The sequence below is a fragment of the Columba livia genome, chromosome 2 (assembly GCF_036013475.1).
Source record: "Columba livia isolate bColLiv1 breed racing homer chromosome 2, bColLiv1.pat.W.v2, whole genome shotgun sequence".
Lineage (NCBI taxonomy): Eukaryota > Metazoa > Chordata > Aves > Columbiformes > Columbidae > Columba > Columba livia.
Window position 1 is genome coordinate 39,456,148 of NC_088603.1, and position 14,593 is coordinate 39,470,740.

Genomic DNA, 14,593 nt, shown 5'->3' on the forward strand with positions numbered 1-14,593 from the left:
ATGAATGGTAATGATACTTATTCCCTAGTTAGACAAATAAAAATGACAGGCTAAGTCAAGCACTGCACTGAACCAAAATACATTTTTAAATCGCATTATTAGGTAAAGGAGAAAAGTCTGTTTTAATATAGCAATCATTTATTGAAAGACTTTAATGAGACTGAAGCAAATGGTGAGCAACTGAAGCAAAGTCTTAAGAGCAAATTGATAATTTAAAAACCTCAGGATTGTCTTTAAAATACTGAGATCTTAACAATATCAACCATAGTAGTTTATCTCTGGGATAAATAAAGACTAATATAGCTGAAATTATTGGAATTTCATAGTTGTAGAACTTGTGTCACAGTTAAGGTTAAACCAAACCTTCTCTTTTTTTTTCAATTTTAGTTTATTAATTCTGTACCTACCTTCCACATTTATTAATAATATATCATTATATGGGGATTAGGCATATCAACCTGAGTTTTCCATGAAAATAGTTCATTTTTTTTTCTTTAAATTTATGAATATTTGTCAAGGGATTCTGGGTTAGCTAATATTATTTTTCCTTTAATACACACACACTTGCATCCACATGCACATAATTCTGAAAAATGAGAGGTCTAGTCTTGGGACTAGACTGCTCCTAAGCTCCCTCTAGCAAGTTGTAAGGTAAACATTCCTTAATAAGCATTGGCAAAAAATATTTTTCTTCCCTCAATGTGAAATGTAGACAGATTCTTCCCATCAACTTTTTTGTTTGTTTATTTTTTCACTTCAAGGTAAGGAAACACAGGCAAGAAAAATGGTATGAGAACTTCATAAATTATCTGGAAGGAATCTTGATGCTAAGTTAAAAAGATCGTAAAGTGCTAGAGCTGTTGATGTAACCTGAAGGTGAGAGTTTAAGGTACAAAAGTTACGAAGACATTTTAGCAAGGGATAGAAAAGAGCTATTAGGTGACAAGACTTTCCAAAGATTTGAATTTAAATTAGAAGATCATTTTTTGTTGATTGATGTCCACCTTGATATACTGTTCTTGACTTTATCATACATGTTAGTTGCATCTTAAATACACTGAAAAAATATAAAGCACGTTAAGTTAAAACATGGTGGTAAATCTTTCATGTGCTTGTTTCATACCGAAATACAGTGGGGCTCTGGAAGGCAGCTGAGAGTGCTTTTGAATGAATTGTTTTTCCTGCACACTAAAAAATAAATAAATAAATAAAACAAAAGACAAATAATTCCATGTTCCATGTAGCCCCAGAATGTCCCTCAACTCTACTTTTAAGGATTCCCTTGCAAAATTATATAAAATAAATGCATTTTATTGTTGACAAATATCACCTTTAGCTTATTAAGAGCATACAGAGGTTGACTTTTCTTATGACATAGGTGTGTCTGTTGAGACTGCAGAGGAGTCTGAGTGGCAGCATAATATAGCATCTTTGAAATTTCTCCAAGGCTTTTGCGTTCATCAGCAGTCTTTGCTCAATTGGTTGTTTTATTGTGCTAACATCCATGCCAAAGGCATTTTTGGTAGATAATTCTTTAGGATGTAATGAGGTAAGCTATACATAGCCATGAGGACCCATCATACGAAGGTGTTCTGTGGAGACTTAGACTTGGTTTCATTTCAGATTAATGATCTAAAAACAGAAGTTGCATTCTTGTTTGCAGGCAATTGAGACTTTGTTTTTAAATGTACACCCAGTTGTGCCTTCCTATGAAGCTAAAGGAAGTATTATGTTGAATGATACAGAATTCAGACTGTAATTCAAGTTTTCCTTTTGTGTTCTTCTACAGATAGTAACTTCATCCTTGCAAATGCTCAGGTGGCTAAAGGATTCCCTATTGTTTACTGCTCAGATGGCTTCTGTGAGCTTGCTGGATTTGCACGAACTGAAGTCATGCAGAAGAGCTGCAGCTGTAAATTTTTACTTGGTGGTGAAACAAATGAGCAGATGATTCTTCAAATTGAGAAATCATTGGAGGAAAAGATAGAATTCAAGGGAGAAATCATGTTCTATAAGAAGAATGGTAAGTTTTTCTTTCCCGTTTTCTTAGCCTCAAAGAATAAATATTAATGCATATAATATACAGTATGCATTTCTGTGTAATGATTTTATATGCCTATAGTCAGGCCTAGAGTAATAGGTTTGAATAAAGACAGCTGGGTACACATTGAGACTATGTTTATATTAGTGTTACTGATTTTATATAACTATACAAGTTACAAAGCTGCACAGAAGAAATTCGGGGTCTTAAGCTGTATTGTGAGATACTGTGCTATCTGCACTGACACTGTTTTCTACTTTTTCTTATACTGAAATAGTTACCCCTGATTGCTGAAACTGTAATTCAAACATTGATATTAATAATCACAATAAGGAAGACAGTTGTTGAATACAATAATAATGATTTTCAGAAACTATAACTATTATAAAATTCATACTTAATTATGACTTCACTAAATTTTACATTGCACTGCCAAAGCTTTCACTGCTATGATCAGGCATTTATAATTTCATAGTCAAGATGAGTGAGCAAGGGAAGAAAGTAGCCTACAATCATACTCATCAGCTTCTTTCACTTATATCAGGCTAGAATTTCTAGGCACATGTTTAGCTTATGTGCTTTCCTCATAGATCCTATTTATGTCTCTGATAATGAAACATTTTCCCCTTGAGTATTATTCCTGTTGCATTAAATATTTTTAAAAGTTATTTTTTGAGAGTAAAAAGGACATATTGACAAGATAGTCAATGATTTAGGGTGTTAAGAGAAGGCAGCTTTACTTTCCCTCGCTTGGACGAAAGAGAGAAATGTTGCTTAGCTGGCTTGTGTTGATGACTGCTGTTTTTCACAGTATGAAGTTTTGAAGTTATTATGAAGATGCTGCTAAAATCTTCCTTCTCTTATCTTTCTAGGTGTGGTTGTTGTTGTTTTTTAGCAGTTAGAAGAGATTCCTATAGTACCTTGAACTCATGTTTCAGGAAGGTTGTTTGGATAAAGTAGTTTCAAATTTGTAAATTGTGTCTGTATGTACGGAAAAATAATCTTAATCCAGAAAAATAAGAACTGTTTTTCTCCAGTGTTGTACAGTGATGAGTGGGCACAGTGAGAAGAGATTTCAATTAATCTAAATGAAAGATGCAAAGCTAACATATTAATTTTACTGCTTGGTCCTGAATGATAAATTGTGATTCCTTTTCACTTTGAAGAGGTGCTTCAAATGTATAACAGGTATGATTAATACAGACAGAAAGAAAAATTTTTGGATCAGTTTGCTTATCAATGATTTAGCTGAACCACAGATAAATAGATATAGAGAAATTGTTTAGGATGAAAAAATTCCTACAATAACCTCTTACTTGCATCCCTGCGTATAATTTGACTGGAAGCCATTTCAAGATATTTTCTGAGTATGAATAAATTTCCCAGACTACTTATTATATTTTTCATTTTCTTGTATTCCTGTACTATTGCGAAACAGAAATGAATAGGTATTAAAATAACATGAGACTGTTCTTGAATAAAGAAAAAAAAATCTTAAAAACTAGCCTTGTTTTTTTCAGCAGAGCTACAAAGTGTGGGCATCAAATTTCATAAATCATCCATTTTAGCTACATGTTTTGGATTTGATGTGTTTTGGGGTTTTTTTTAGAAGAGAAATTGAACTTCTAAAGCAGTTAAGCTTAGTCAACATTGGCAGGGGAAAAAAAAAAAAAAAAAAAGAGGCCTTGTTGCAGAAACATGTTTTTAAAATATTTTAAGACACAAGAACTTTGGGAATAATGGCCCTGAATCATAGAATGTCCTGAGTTGGAAGGGACCCACAAGGATCATAGAGTCCAGCTCCTGTCCCTGCATATGACAACCCCACAGTTCACACCATGTGTCTGAGGGCGTTGTTCAGTCTCTTCTTGAACACTGTCAGGCCTGGGGCTGCGACTGCCTCCCTGGGGAGCCTGTTCCAGTGCTCCACCACCCTCTGGGGGAAGAACCTTCTCCTAATGTCCAACCTAAACCTCCCCTGTTACATCTTCCTGCCATTACCTGGAGTTCTGTCATTGGTCACCAAAGAGAAGAGATCAGTACTTACCCTTTCTCATCCTGTTGTGAGTAAGCTGTAGACTGCAATGAGATCTCCACTTAGTCTTCTCTTCTCCAGGCTGAACAAACCAAGCCACTTTAGCCACTCCTCATACAGCTTCCCCTCCAAACCCTTCACCAACTTCATAGCTATCTTCTGGACACTCTCTAGCAGCTTTATATCTTTTTTATCCCGTGGTGCCCAGAACTGCACACAGGGCTCCAGGTGAGGCCGCACCAGTGCAGAGCAGAGTGGGACAATCACCTCCCTCATCCAGACGGCAATGCTGTGCTTGATGCACCCCAAGACACAGTTGGTCCTCTTGGCTACCAGGGCACACTGTTGGCCTGTGTTCAACTTGCCTTCAACTTGCTCTTGTTGAACTTTATGTAGTTGGTGATTGTCCAGTTCTCCAGTTTGTCCAGTTTCCTCTGCAGGGCCTTTCTGCCCTCAAGAGTGTTGGTAGCTCCTCACAGTTGTGTTATCCACAAACTTAGTAATTCCTGAAGTCCAGGATCTAAGTCATTTATTAAAGACATCAGAGTGCTGGCCCTAAGATGGATCCCTGCAGAACCCCACTAGTGACTGGTTGCCAGCTCAGCATAAGCCCATTTACTAGAACCATTTGAGCCTGGCCCATCAGCCAATCACTCACCCACTGCATTGTGTGCTTACCGAGCTGTGTGCTGGACATTTTGTCCATGAGAGTACTGTGAGTGACAGCACCAAAAGCTTTACTGAAAACCAAAAAGATCACATTGACAGGCTTCCCTTGGTCAGCTAGGTGGGTAACCTTGTCATAGAACAAGCAAGACTTGTCCCTCATGAACACATGCTGCTTGTGACCAATGACTGCGTTGTCATTCAGATGTTTTTCAATACCTCCCAGAACAATCTTCTCCATAATTTTGCCAGGAACAGAAGTGAGGCTGACTGCATAAATACCTCCAGGCTTACCTGATATTGAAAATAATTGTCAATTGGGCTACTGCCCATTGTAATGCCAAGAGCATAGCTCAATGAAAGACAAGTAACTAGCAATGTCCAGTTGTCATAGGGTTACATTTCAGTGTCTTGTTAGGACCTTGGGTTGTCAAAGTGAAACTAGATATCTGGCTTTAGTCCAATATTTAGAGGTACAGCCTTGCTCTGTAGTCCTAGCTACAAGACCAAACATACAATTTCAGGCATAACTTCAGGTATAGAAGTTCAGCTTCAGGGATAATTCTGAGATCACAGAATAGACTGAAATGTCCTTAACATACTTCTTGAAAGCTTAATAATGAGTACAAATTTGTGATGAGAAATGACTATGAGGAAAATAGATGTATGAACATAATAACTTATTCTTGGTTTCTTCTTCTGGATTTGATCTAAAATGTAGAACCTAGAAATCTGTAAATAATATTCCTTCTCCCTGCCCCCCTGCCGCCCCTATATTTGTCTCCTCTTCTGAGATAGAAATTCAAGCTTCCAAAATTAAATTTGGGTTCATTTCTTAATTGCCACATTTCTCAGTATTTTGTATTTGATTTAAACTCAGTTTAAAACTGATATTGTTTTTTGTCATTGAATTAGACTGTTCATTCTAAACAAGTAGTGATTCAAGCCTGGGACTTAAAGCTCATACTAGTTTTGATCTGAATTTAGTAGGCTTGAATATGGGGCCTTTCACGGTTCCTTAACCATCGTTTAAGAGTTCACATAATACTTATACTCAGTAACTGTTAGTTAAAGGAATGATTGTTATAACTAAAGCAACTCCAGCAACTCACATACAATTTCATGGAAGTTCCAAACTGCTCTGAGTTGACACTGCCACAAGTAAGAGTGGCGTGCAAGGAGTTGGGTAGGGAGATGAGCAAAATGGATTACCTGTCTGTAGGATGAAATGCAGGATTTCATTTTCTTTGTCATTTGGGTTTGGATCTTAGCAGGAGGGTGATAACAGTTGTACTCTGAACAAGCTAGAAAACAATCCTCCTGGAATGACTAGAAGTAGAATGATTAGGAACTTTTCTCTATGTGTGTTTTCCTTTTGGCATTTTACTAAATCCTTGGCATAGGATAAACTGGCTGTACCTTCTCATCCAGGGTATTTTCTGCCATGTTAGCACAGAGCAGTATTAGAACTGTGACACCACCACCAACAAGTTCAGAAAGAAATGTCTTTTAAAAATCCCACTCAAAATACACTTTTCATCATAGTTTCAGTATTTGGTTTGATTCTTCATTCAGTTTCTAACTTTTTATTCATCAGAGCTGTATTGGGTTATTGAAGACAAACAGAAAAGGAAACTATTAAAAGACAGGAATTTTTTATGATTGCTGATTTCTTCAGAAAGTTTTAAAATTATATAGCTTAGGAGCTGAGTTTTTAAATTATTTTTTCTTTTATTAATTCTATGCTTTCTTCAAAACATCTGCAACAAATTAAATTGTCAGGTATGACAATTGAATGCAAACTAACCTTTTTGAATTCAAGTGAGTTATGAGAAAATAACTCACTCACTGGATCTCTTTCTTTGAGTCATCTAAAAGCAGACAGACACTATGCTGAGAAACTATGTTTACACCAACCCTTCTTTTTCTCCCTGCCAGACCACTGCAGAAATTAATCAACAGCAAGTACATGTAGTTAAATAAGGTATTTGCAACCCCCCAGACTGAACTACAAACAAGCAGCATTGTGGATTTTTTCCATTTCTGTTGCAGCCTAAGAGGATACTACAATAAACCCTATAATGATTTACTTAGTCAAGCCTAAGCTCTCCAAGGTCATATGTTGGTTCCCTTATGATCCCATCAGACTCATCTTCTATGTCTCAAAACTGATTTTGTGGTATTTAAAGAGATCTGTTCTTACACACACCTTCTTAAGACCTGCGGTAGTCCTACAACCTTCCCTCATCATAAGGAAATTGGCCTCTTTCTGTGTATGTGTAAATTGTGTGAAATGCTATGTAATCAGCAATAGCCACTTCTGATTTATGGATATTTGAGGGGCTTCACCTTGTTATTCATTGTATCTGCGCACCACAGCAAAAGGCATGTTTGTGCAGGCTTCTGTGAACAATGAAAGATCCCTGTTGTAAGAGGACTGTAGTGAGTGGGTGTTGCTCAGACCACCATTACAAGTTGCCTTAAGACTTGGCTTTAAGCAGAGCTTGCTTTGTATGTGATAGACCATGGGGACTCAAGGGGCGCCTTGTCATCTTCTACACGTAAACTGATTTACACTCTTTCTGAGGTATGTCTTAGGCATGTGCCTCGTAGTTCTTGGCCCAAGAAGATTTGGTAAAGGCAGGCAGGATGCAGGTGTGGGTTTGGTTTGCAGGGGTTTTTGTTGTTTGTTTTTGGGGGGGTTATTGAGTGGTTGATGTTGTTTTGTTTGGGGATTTTTTGTTTGGTTGCTTGCCTACATTAATTTTAAGAGTCATATGATTATATCAAGGTATTTTGGCTCTTCTCATCAGTGTAGGAGAACATGTGTTTTAATAAATTTGTATCCTTACCTAGAATGTCAGAACCAAGGTATTACTTTATTTTGTATGAGTGGAGAAAAGGTGAAAGAGATTCTTACTATGTTAGGCAATACCATCAGACAAAAGGTAATTTTAAGACTAGGTGTAACAATGTTTTCATGTCAGCAGCAATGACAGCCACAGACAAACGAAATATGTCTCAAGCCAAGAGACATCATCTATTGCCTCTGCCATGGTTGCAGTTGAATAATATGGCTACAGGATAACAAAGATTGTGTTACATCATTTGCAGTAAATGTGTGATTTGCATTAAGTAAACAAAGAAAGTTTTTTTTAAGATTATGAGTTTAATCTTCAAATTATAGAAGATTTAATTAATTACAAAGAAATGTAAAGAAAATTTACTTCCTTTAAAATGAAACAAAATTAAGTTTTCTTAAAGCTTTTCTACTCTACAAAAAGTATTTTGCTCACTGCAGAAATGATATCCCTTTTTTCCATCAAGAAGTTTAAAAACCTACTTGTTTTCTGAAAATATCCTGTGGCATTTTGAAACACAGGCATTGTATGGTACCTTTTCAATATGAACTGACTCCCTGTTTCAACAAATCTGAAATCCACCACGTGTTTGGGAAATTTTAAACCCAGAAGTTAGAGAAGAGGCATTTATTAGAATTTTGTAATTGGAAAAAAATAGAAAAAAAATTTTGTACAGAAGCATCAATTTTCTAGTGATGTCTAGTTACTACCGTAGGTGAAGTCTCTTGGCAAGTTGCTTGGAAGGATAGTTCACAGCAACATGACCTCACTATTGTTCCACTGCTGCTCTGCCTTAAAAACGCGGCCTTAAAAATAAGAAAGCTAAAAAGCTTTTGTGGTTGGTTTGCTCACATTATCTAAATAATACTACAAAATACAGGAGGAGGGGAATAAAAAGAACAAACAATACTGAAAAATTAATCTGATGGTAATATCTAATTGCAGTAACGTGAGCCATAAACAATAATTTGTATCTTTATAAAAGCATCATCTTTTTTTTCCGTTTTCCTTTCTTTTTTTCATTATTTTTTTATTTATTTTTTTTTTCTCCCCTTCCATATAGCTCTGTAAGCATTAGGAAGTTTCACTAATCTTTGAAAAGTCTTTCTCTTAAAAAGCAATATAGTTGTGGATGTAGACAGAAGGCATGCCATCATTTTCCTCTGTTTCACAACATAAAAAGGAATTTTGGCCTCTTTTTCTGTCCAAACACTTTGCTTGATTGGCCCATAGCCTCTGATGAAAGGTAATGTGTAGCCTTGAAGTGTACAGGTGTTTGCAAGACAGTTCCAGCTTCTGCAGCAGAAGAGAAAGATGGGGCAGACAGCTCTGGGGAGCTTCAGGTGAAGCAGTCATTGAAAGCCTGTGAGGACAAAAAACAAGGGGGTGAACTTCAGTTAGAAGCTAAAAAAAAACAAAGGCAGTAAAATTCTTTCTGTGCAATGTGATCTAAAACATCTGAGATCTTTTTCTGTAATTTGATGAGGCTTCAACACGACTACTGCTTACTAACTAACAGTGCTGAGACTTTGTTTTGGTGACACTCGTGGTGACATTGGCTAATGGCTTTCAATAGCAACACAATTTATTAAAAGCGTAATTCACTGAAAAAAAGATTTGTTCTCCTAGAAGCACACTGATAAGTAAATAAATCCGTATGAGAGTTTCCTGCTGCTTACTGCATTGTCACAAAGTGATGGGCTCTTCATTGCTTCCAAATGCTTCCAGATAAGTGTTTCCAACACAGGCACACTGGTTTTCCAGCTGCACTTAATATGAACGGCTGTTAATAATCCTGTATGCACTTTAATTTTTTTTTTTTTAAGCTATATTTAATTACTCTACTTTTTATACATCCATTTTTAGGAAGATATGTAGAAATTTATTTTGCAGTGGAATGTTTGTACTACATCAAACCAGTCACTCTTCTCTTCAAATTTTCTCCCAATATTATGGTCACTCTGAGACTGCTGATAGGCCACCTTTTATGAGCTTTCAATCAGGTGTTAGCTCCAAGGTGACTTGTGTCACTATGCTTCACCATGAGTTAGGCTTGGTTAAAGAAAGATCAAATTACAAGTTCTTCTGATGACTACTTGCCTCTCTTCTGCTGACATTTCCTGACAGGATGGAGATATCAATCCAGATCTACAACTCAACCCCTTCTACATGGTCCCACCTGTAGCTCCCTCCTTCCAGAAAGGTGCCAGTGGGCAGCATGTCAAATGCAGGTTAAAGTTCTTGAATCACAGGCTCAACAGAAAATCGTCAAACTTGCCGGTGAATATTAATGGTGAAATTAAAATAATATACATGAACTATAGAGGCACTGATATTCTTATTAGGCAAAAAACTCCTCCAACATAACCTTATGGGAACGGCAATGGAAAATAAATGATCAGTTTCTGAAGTGGTGCTTTGCAATGTAAACGGACAACTAACCAGCAGAATCTCTTCTTTCTCCATGTGATGTCTGTTGAAAACTTTATGAATAAGCATGAGGCTGTGACCAGCACCTCTACCAGCACTGAGAATCCTCCCATTCTGCAGACTTCAGACCTTCTGTTTCCAGGGGTTGCCACTGCCAGAGACATCAGAATCTGGGTCACAAAAATATCTTACATAAAAATATTTTTGTCTATATTGTTATCACTTGTTATGTGAACTGAAAATTGGAAAATTATAAGTGGTAGTGATATGTTTTGGTATTGCTATGCTTTCACTTACAGGAAAATTTTTGTCATCTTTGAAGGTTCTTTTTAAGAGAATAAAATAGTAAGCTTAAAAGTACAGTAATGTTATTTGAGAACACGGTTGTGTTCAGGTGAATGTGGTGTCAAAATATTATCAGATGCAATTTTGAAAAGATTAGGTGTCTTATAGGCAGAAACTGAAATTTTTTACAGTGTGTATAAATATACGTTTTTTTCAGATATATGTGTAAATATATACGCACTCATACGTACATACATGTATGTAAGAGATCATACTGGCTTAAAAAAAAATTCTTGCCTTATTTCCAAGGCACAAAAGTACACCCCTCAGTAGACTGAGAAATTGTATTTACTACTGTGATTACATTTATATGTTGGATTAGGAGCTCTTAAAATCCAAAAGGAATAAGTACCATAGGCTGTAAAACAATTCTAACAATAGATTTCAAAAATACAGTAATCAAGGGAAAGCAAACTTTTCTCATTTTGGGATTGCTCACTTCAAAGTAATGAAAAAAGAGTTCAATGGAAAAAAGTAAAGATTATACCGCTCAGGAAGGATTGAGTCTGACTGGTTCTGAAACTCTTCCTACAAAGACTATTTTTGGTTGGTTGGTTGGTTTTGTTTGTTGTTGTTTGTGGGTATTTCTGTGGTGTTTGTTTGGTGTTTGTTTTGTTTTTCTCACTTTAACTATAGATGTTGGATGTTTAATTATATAAGTAGATTGCCTCAAATAGCACTTTCACAGGAGTTAGCTGGCAAATGCTCAAAGTTTTGTAGTATTATGACCACGACAGAGTAATGATCTTTGGGGTGGAGGGAAAGCTAAGTTGCAGACTGCTAATATTCATGAATCTGCTCTGAAGCCTTTTACATTTAAACAGAATGCATTTCATTGACTTCACCGAGTTTTTTAGATAATCCCATGTATTTTGCTAATTGTTATAAATGTAACCTGACAAATGTATTACATCAAGGAAATACTTATTTCCTAAAATGCAGTTTTATTTTCTAATCTGCATGAAGATAGGAAAAGGAAATTAGAGCAGACAAAAAGTAAGTAGTACACATAAGGATAATGAATGTCATATGACTTTAAAAGGAATTGCTTAGCTTATCTGTTTTTGTTCAATGAAAACTCAAATGTAACTAGAGAATTTTGAAATGATGTTTCATTAAATAGGAAAAATAATGGAGTTATTTAAAGGAGATACAGCAAAGCTCAGTAAACTAAGCTCAAATGTAGATGTGCAGAAGTCCATGAATCAGTTTGCTTAGAATGTGCACTGCAGGCTGTACTAGAAGTTGCATACAATAAAAAAAAAAAAAAGTGAAGAACACTAAGGATAGAAAAGTCATGCACTCGAAGTAAGATCTGCCATAATAGAGGCAGTCTGTGTCCACATAGCAACAAATGGAGAATTTGAGGTGGTAAGTTAAGCCCCTGTCTGCTTAACACCAGTAGTTTGAAGGACAGGCAAGGATAGGAGATTGTTGTGCAGAAAAGTGTCTCCTTTCCCTCTTTCTATCACAGCAGTAGTGGCAGAACAAGTCAGACACACTGGGCAGAATGACATACCTGGCACTAGAGGGAGCAGAGCACAGGGGCACAAAAAAGAGAGTGGAAACACATGTAGGGGATATACGCACATTCTCTGATAAGGTGTGATAGATTGGAATAATTTCACATGGTACTCCATAGAATATGCAGAGGGATCAAGGGATATTTTTAATGGAAGCTCCACAGGACTGTAACTTTCTTCTGCCAAGTTCTTAGGATACCATTCTATTCTGTCTTAAGACATTTTGGAATTGACTGTTAAAACTTGTAGGCAGAGTTACTTGCAGGATACAAGCATGACGTGTTGGCCACACAGAATCTGGGTCAACAAGTTCTAGAGTATTCTTTACGACTCTTGTGAAAGTGTTAGCACAACCATCAGTGATGATGTATGTCAATTATCTGATAGCCTATGTGTGATCATGTTAGTTCTCTTGCAATATCATCAGACCGAAGACACTCACCTAGATACAGCACACAGGCTCTCATCCACAGTAGCAGAATTCAAGGAAAAAATGGACAGATTTTGTTAATACATACATGTGATTTCTGCAGAGATAATGGAGAAGAATGAGGGGCTTATTTGCTTAAATCAGGAAAACCTTACATTAGCTGTGTTGATTGATCATTGTCAAAGATGTGATATTTATGAGAGACAAACTACTCTAGTTATAGCTATACTTTTTCTTCCAGCTCCATTCCTTTTCTGTTTAGTTCAGTTGCAATTTTAAAGCATTGTTTTCTTCTTTGTACTTTGCTCTCCACAACAAAATGTTGACATCTTGTTGAAACCACAGAATATTCAAAACCAAATGTTATCAATGATGCCAGAAATCTTTGAATGAGCTAATGAAAGAGTCAGTTTAGTTTCCCCAGGCAAAATCTTTGGCAGCCTGATCTGTCAGTCTTGGAGTTCACACTTTTTGCAGTGGATAAGTGGAAATGATCAAGCTAAAACTTCTCTCTCATGTATCCAGCAGCACGTTTATTTTGCTCGAATTAGTAACTCTGTAAAAGAGATTGTGTTGTAATGTTAAAGATTTATCATCAACCTTATTGACAAGTTATTACAGTTACCTATATGAAAATATTTTTGTCTTTTACATAACAAATCCCTGGAAATAGAGTGGTGTGTTTTAATATATCTTTTTAAGTTTTCTTTTGCTTCTGCTTGAAAGGATATTGAGTCTATTAAGTCAAGTACTGAAATATAGAGAACTGCGCCAAATTTATGATATCTTGTGCAACTTAATTCTGCCCTGTTATGCATATACATCATGATAACTATAACTTGAAGAGGGATTTTTTTGTGCCACAAGACTTATATATCTAATATGTAAAACATTTACACTTTATATTTTTTCTTAGGGTACTTGAACTTAAGGTACTTAGATTATCGAAGTTTTCATTTGGTTAGTCTGTTATGTTATGTGCAGATGCAGAGCTTTGTGAAAGAGCTCTGCATCGTAATCCCTATTCTTCTCACTACAGAGAGGAAGAGATAAATCACAGGAATTTGTTCACTTGTTATTTCCTGCCCTTGAGTGATGGAAGGAGCAATAAAATCTGGCTCAGCATCTGTCTGGAGGGTGGTGCGGCAAGAAAGTCTGGAATTTGATGGTTCACTCATGGCTAAAAAATGAAGACCTGAGCTTGTATTGCTGGATAAAACTGTTCCCAGGTTACCTAAAGCAACAGAAGTACATAGTTTTGCATCATTATCACTGGTTCTAAGTAAATCATAGTAATATGTGTGGCTAAGAAGGTAGTTACTGCAGAAAAATCTCAATTAAAATTTTGAGGGTGTGGATGTAGAATTTCATAATTTTATTAAAGAATTAAATAAGCTGGTTGTCAATAATACCATTCCATTCATGTATTATGATACCTCTGCGATACCTTAATACCCACCAAAGAGTATTTCATTGGTCATTGTCTAGGGTGGGCATAACTAAAGATTAAATATTACCATACACTGAGTACATATAGTTGATCAATAGGCCTAATGCTCTGAATCTGTTTCTCAGTTTAAGTAGGCCTTATTTTCTGGTGAAAGAAATGCTTCCCTCTGAAGGCTATTGGCATTCTGATGGCATGGTTTTCTGTAAAATCTCCCTTTCAAATTCTTTGGTCTGTTGACCTTTGTTTTGATATCAGTCTGAGAACAGAATTCTAGCTGTGCAAGTGAGGAAAAACAGAAAGAGTAGTTGAGAGAGTGATGATAAAGCACTCTCTTTTTTATGTATATAAAAAAGGTGGACTATAACGAAATTACTTTGTGATAAGATTATGCTTCATTTAGTCTCTTTTCTCCTTTCCTGTGATGTTCTTCTATAAGCCTTGAGGATATTAAAATATATTTTGAACCATCAGTTCATAATGCAAGGGAAAGATTAGACTGTTTCTTCAAGAGTGGTGGCTTGGAGCAATAGAGACAGCCTATATATATATATATATATATATATGTACAAGTATATGTGTGTGTGTATATATATATATATATATATATATAACCTCCAGAAGAAATGTATTTGATAGACAACTCTTGACAATACAGAAAACCTTTGTATGCACCATCTGAAGCAGGGAAAGAATTTTCATTTCACAGATGAGTGTACTCAAAATAACTGTAACAAAACAGGGTACTACTTTTTTTGATGAGTGGAAAGTTCCTCGGTTTACAGAGTTGTATGATGCCAGCTATCAGTAATAGC

At 36.0% G+C, this 14,593-nt stretch overlaps 1 protein-coding gene across 1 annotated transcript in view; it reads left to right on the forward strand.

Annotated features, from left to right (window-relative positions):
* Window positions 1–14,593, forward strand: part of KCNH8 (potassium voltage-gated channel subfamily H member 8) — a 189,875-nt gene that overhangs the window by 64,141 nt on the left and 111,141 nt on the right. The window contains exon 2 of the mRNA XM_065051531.1: window positions 1,790–2,023. Within this exon, the coding sequence (XP_064907603.1) occupies window positions 1,790–2,023 (234 nt within the window). The remainder of the gene's footprint in view (window positions 1–1,789; window positions 2,024–14,593) is intronic.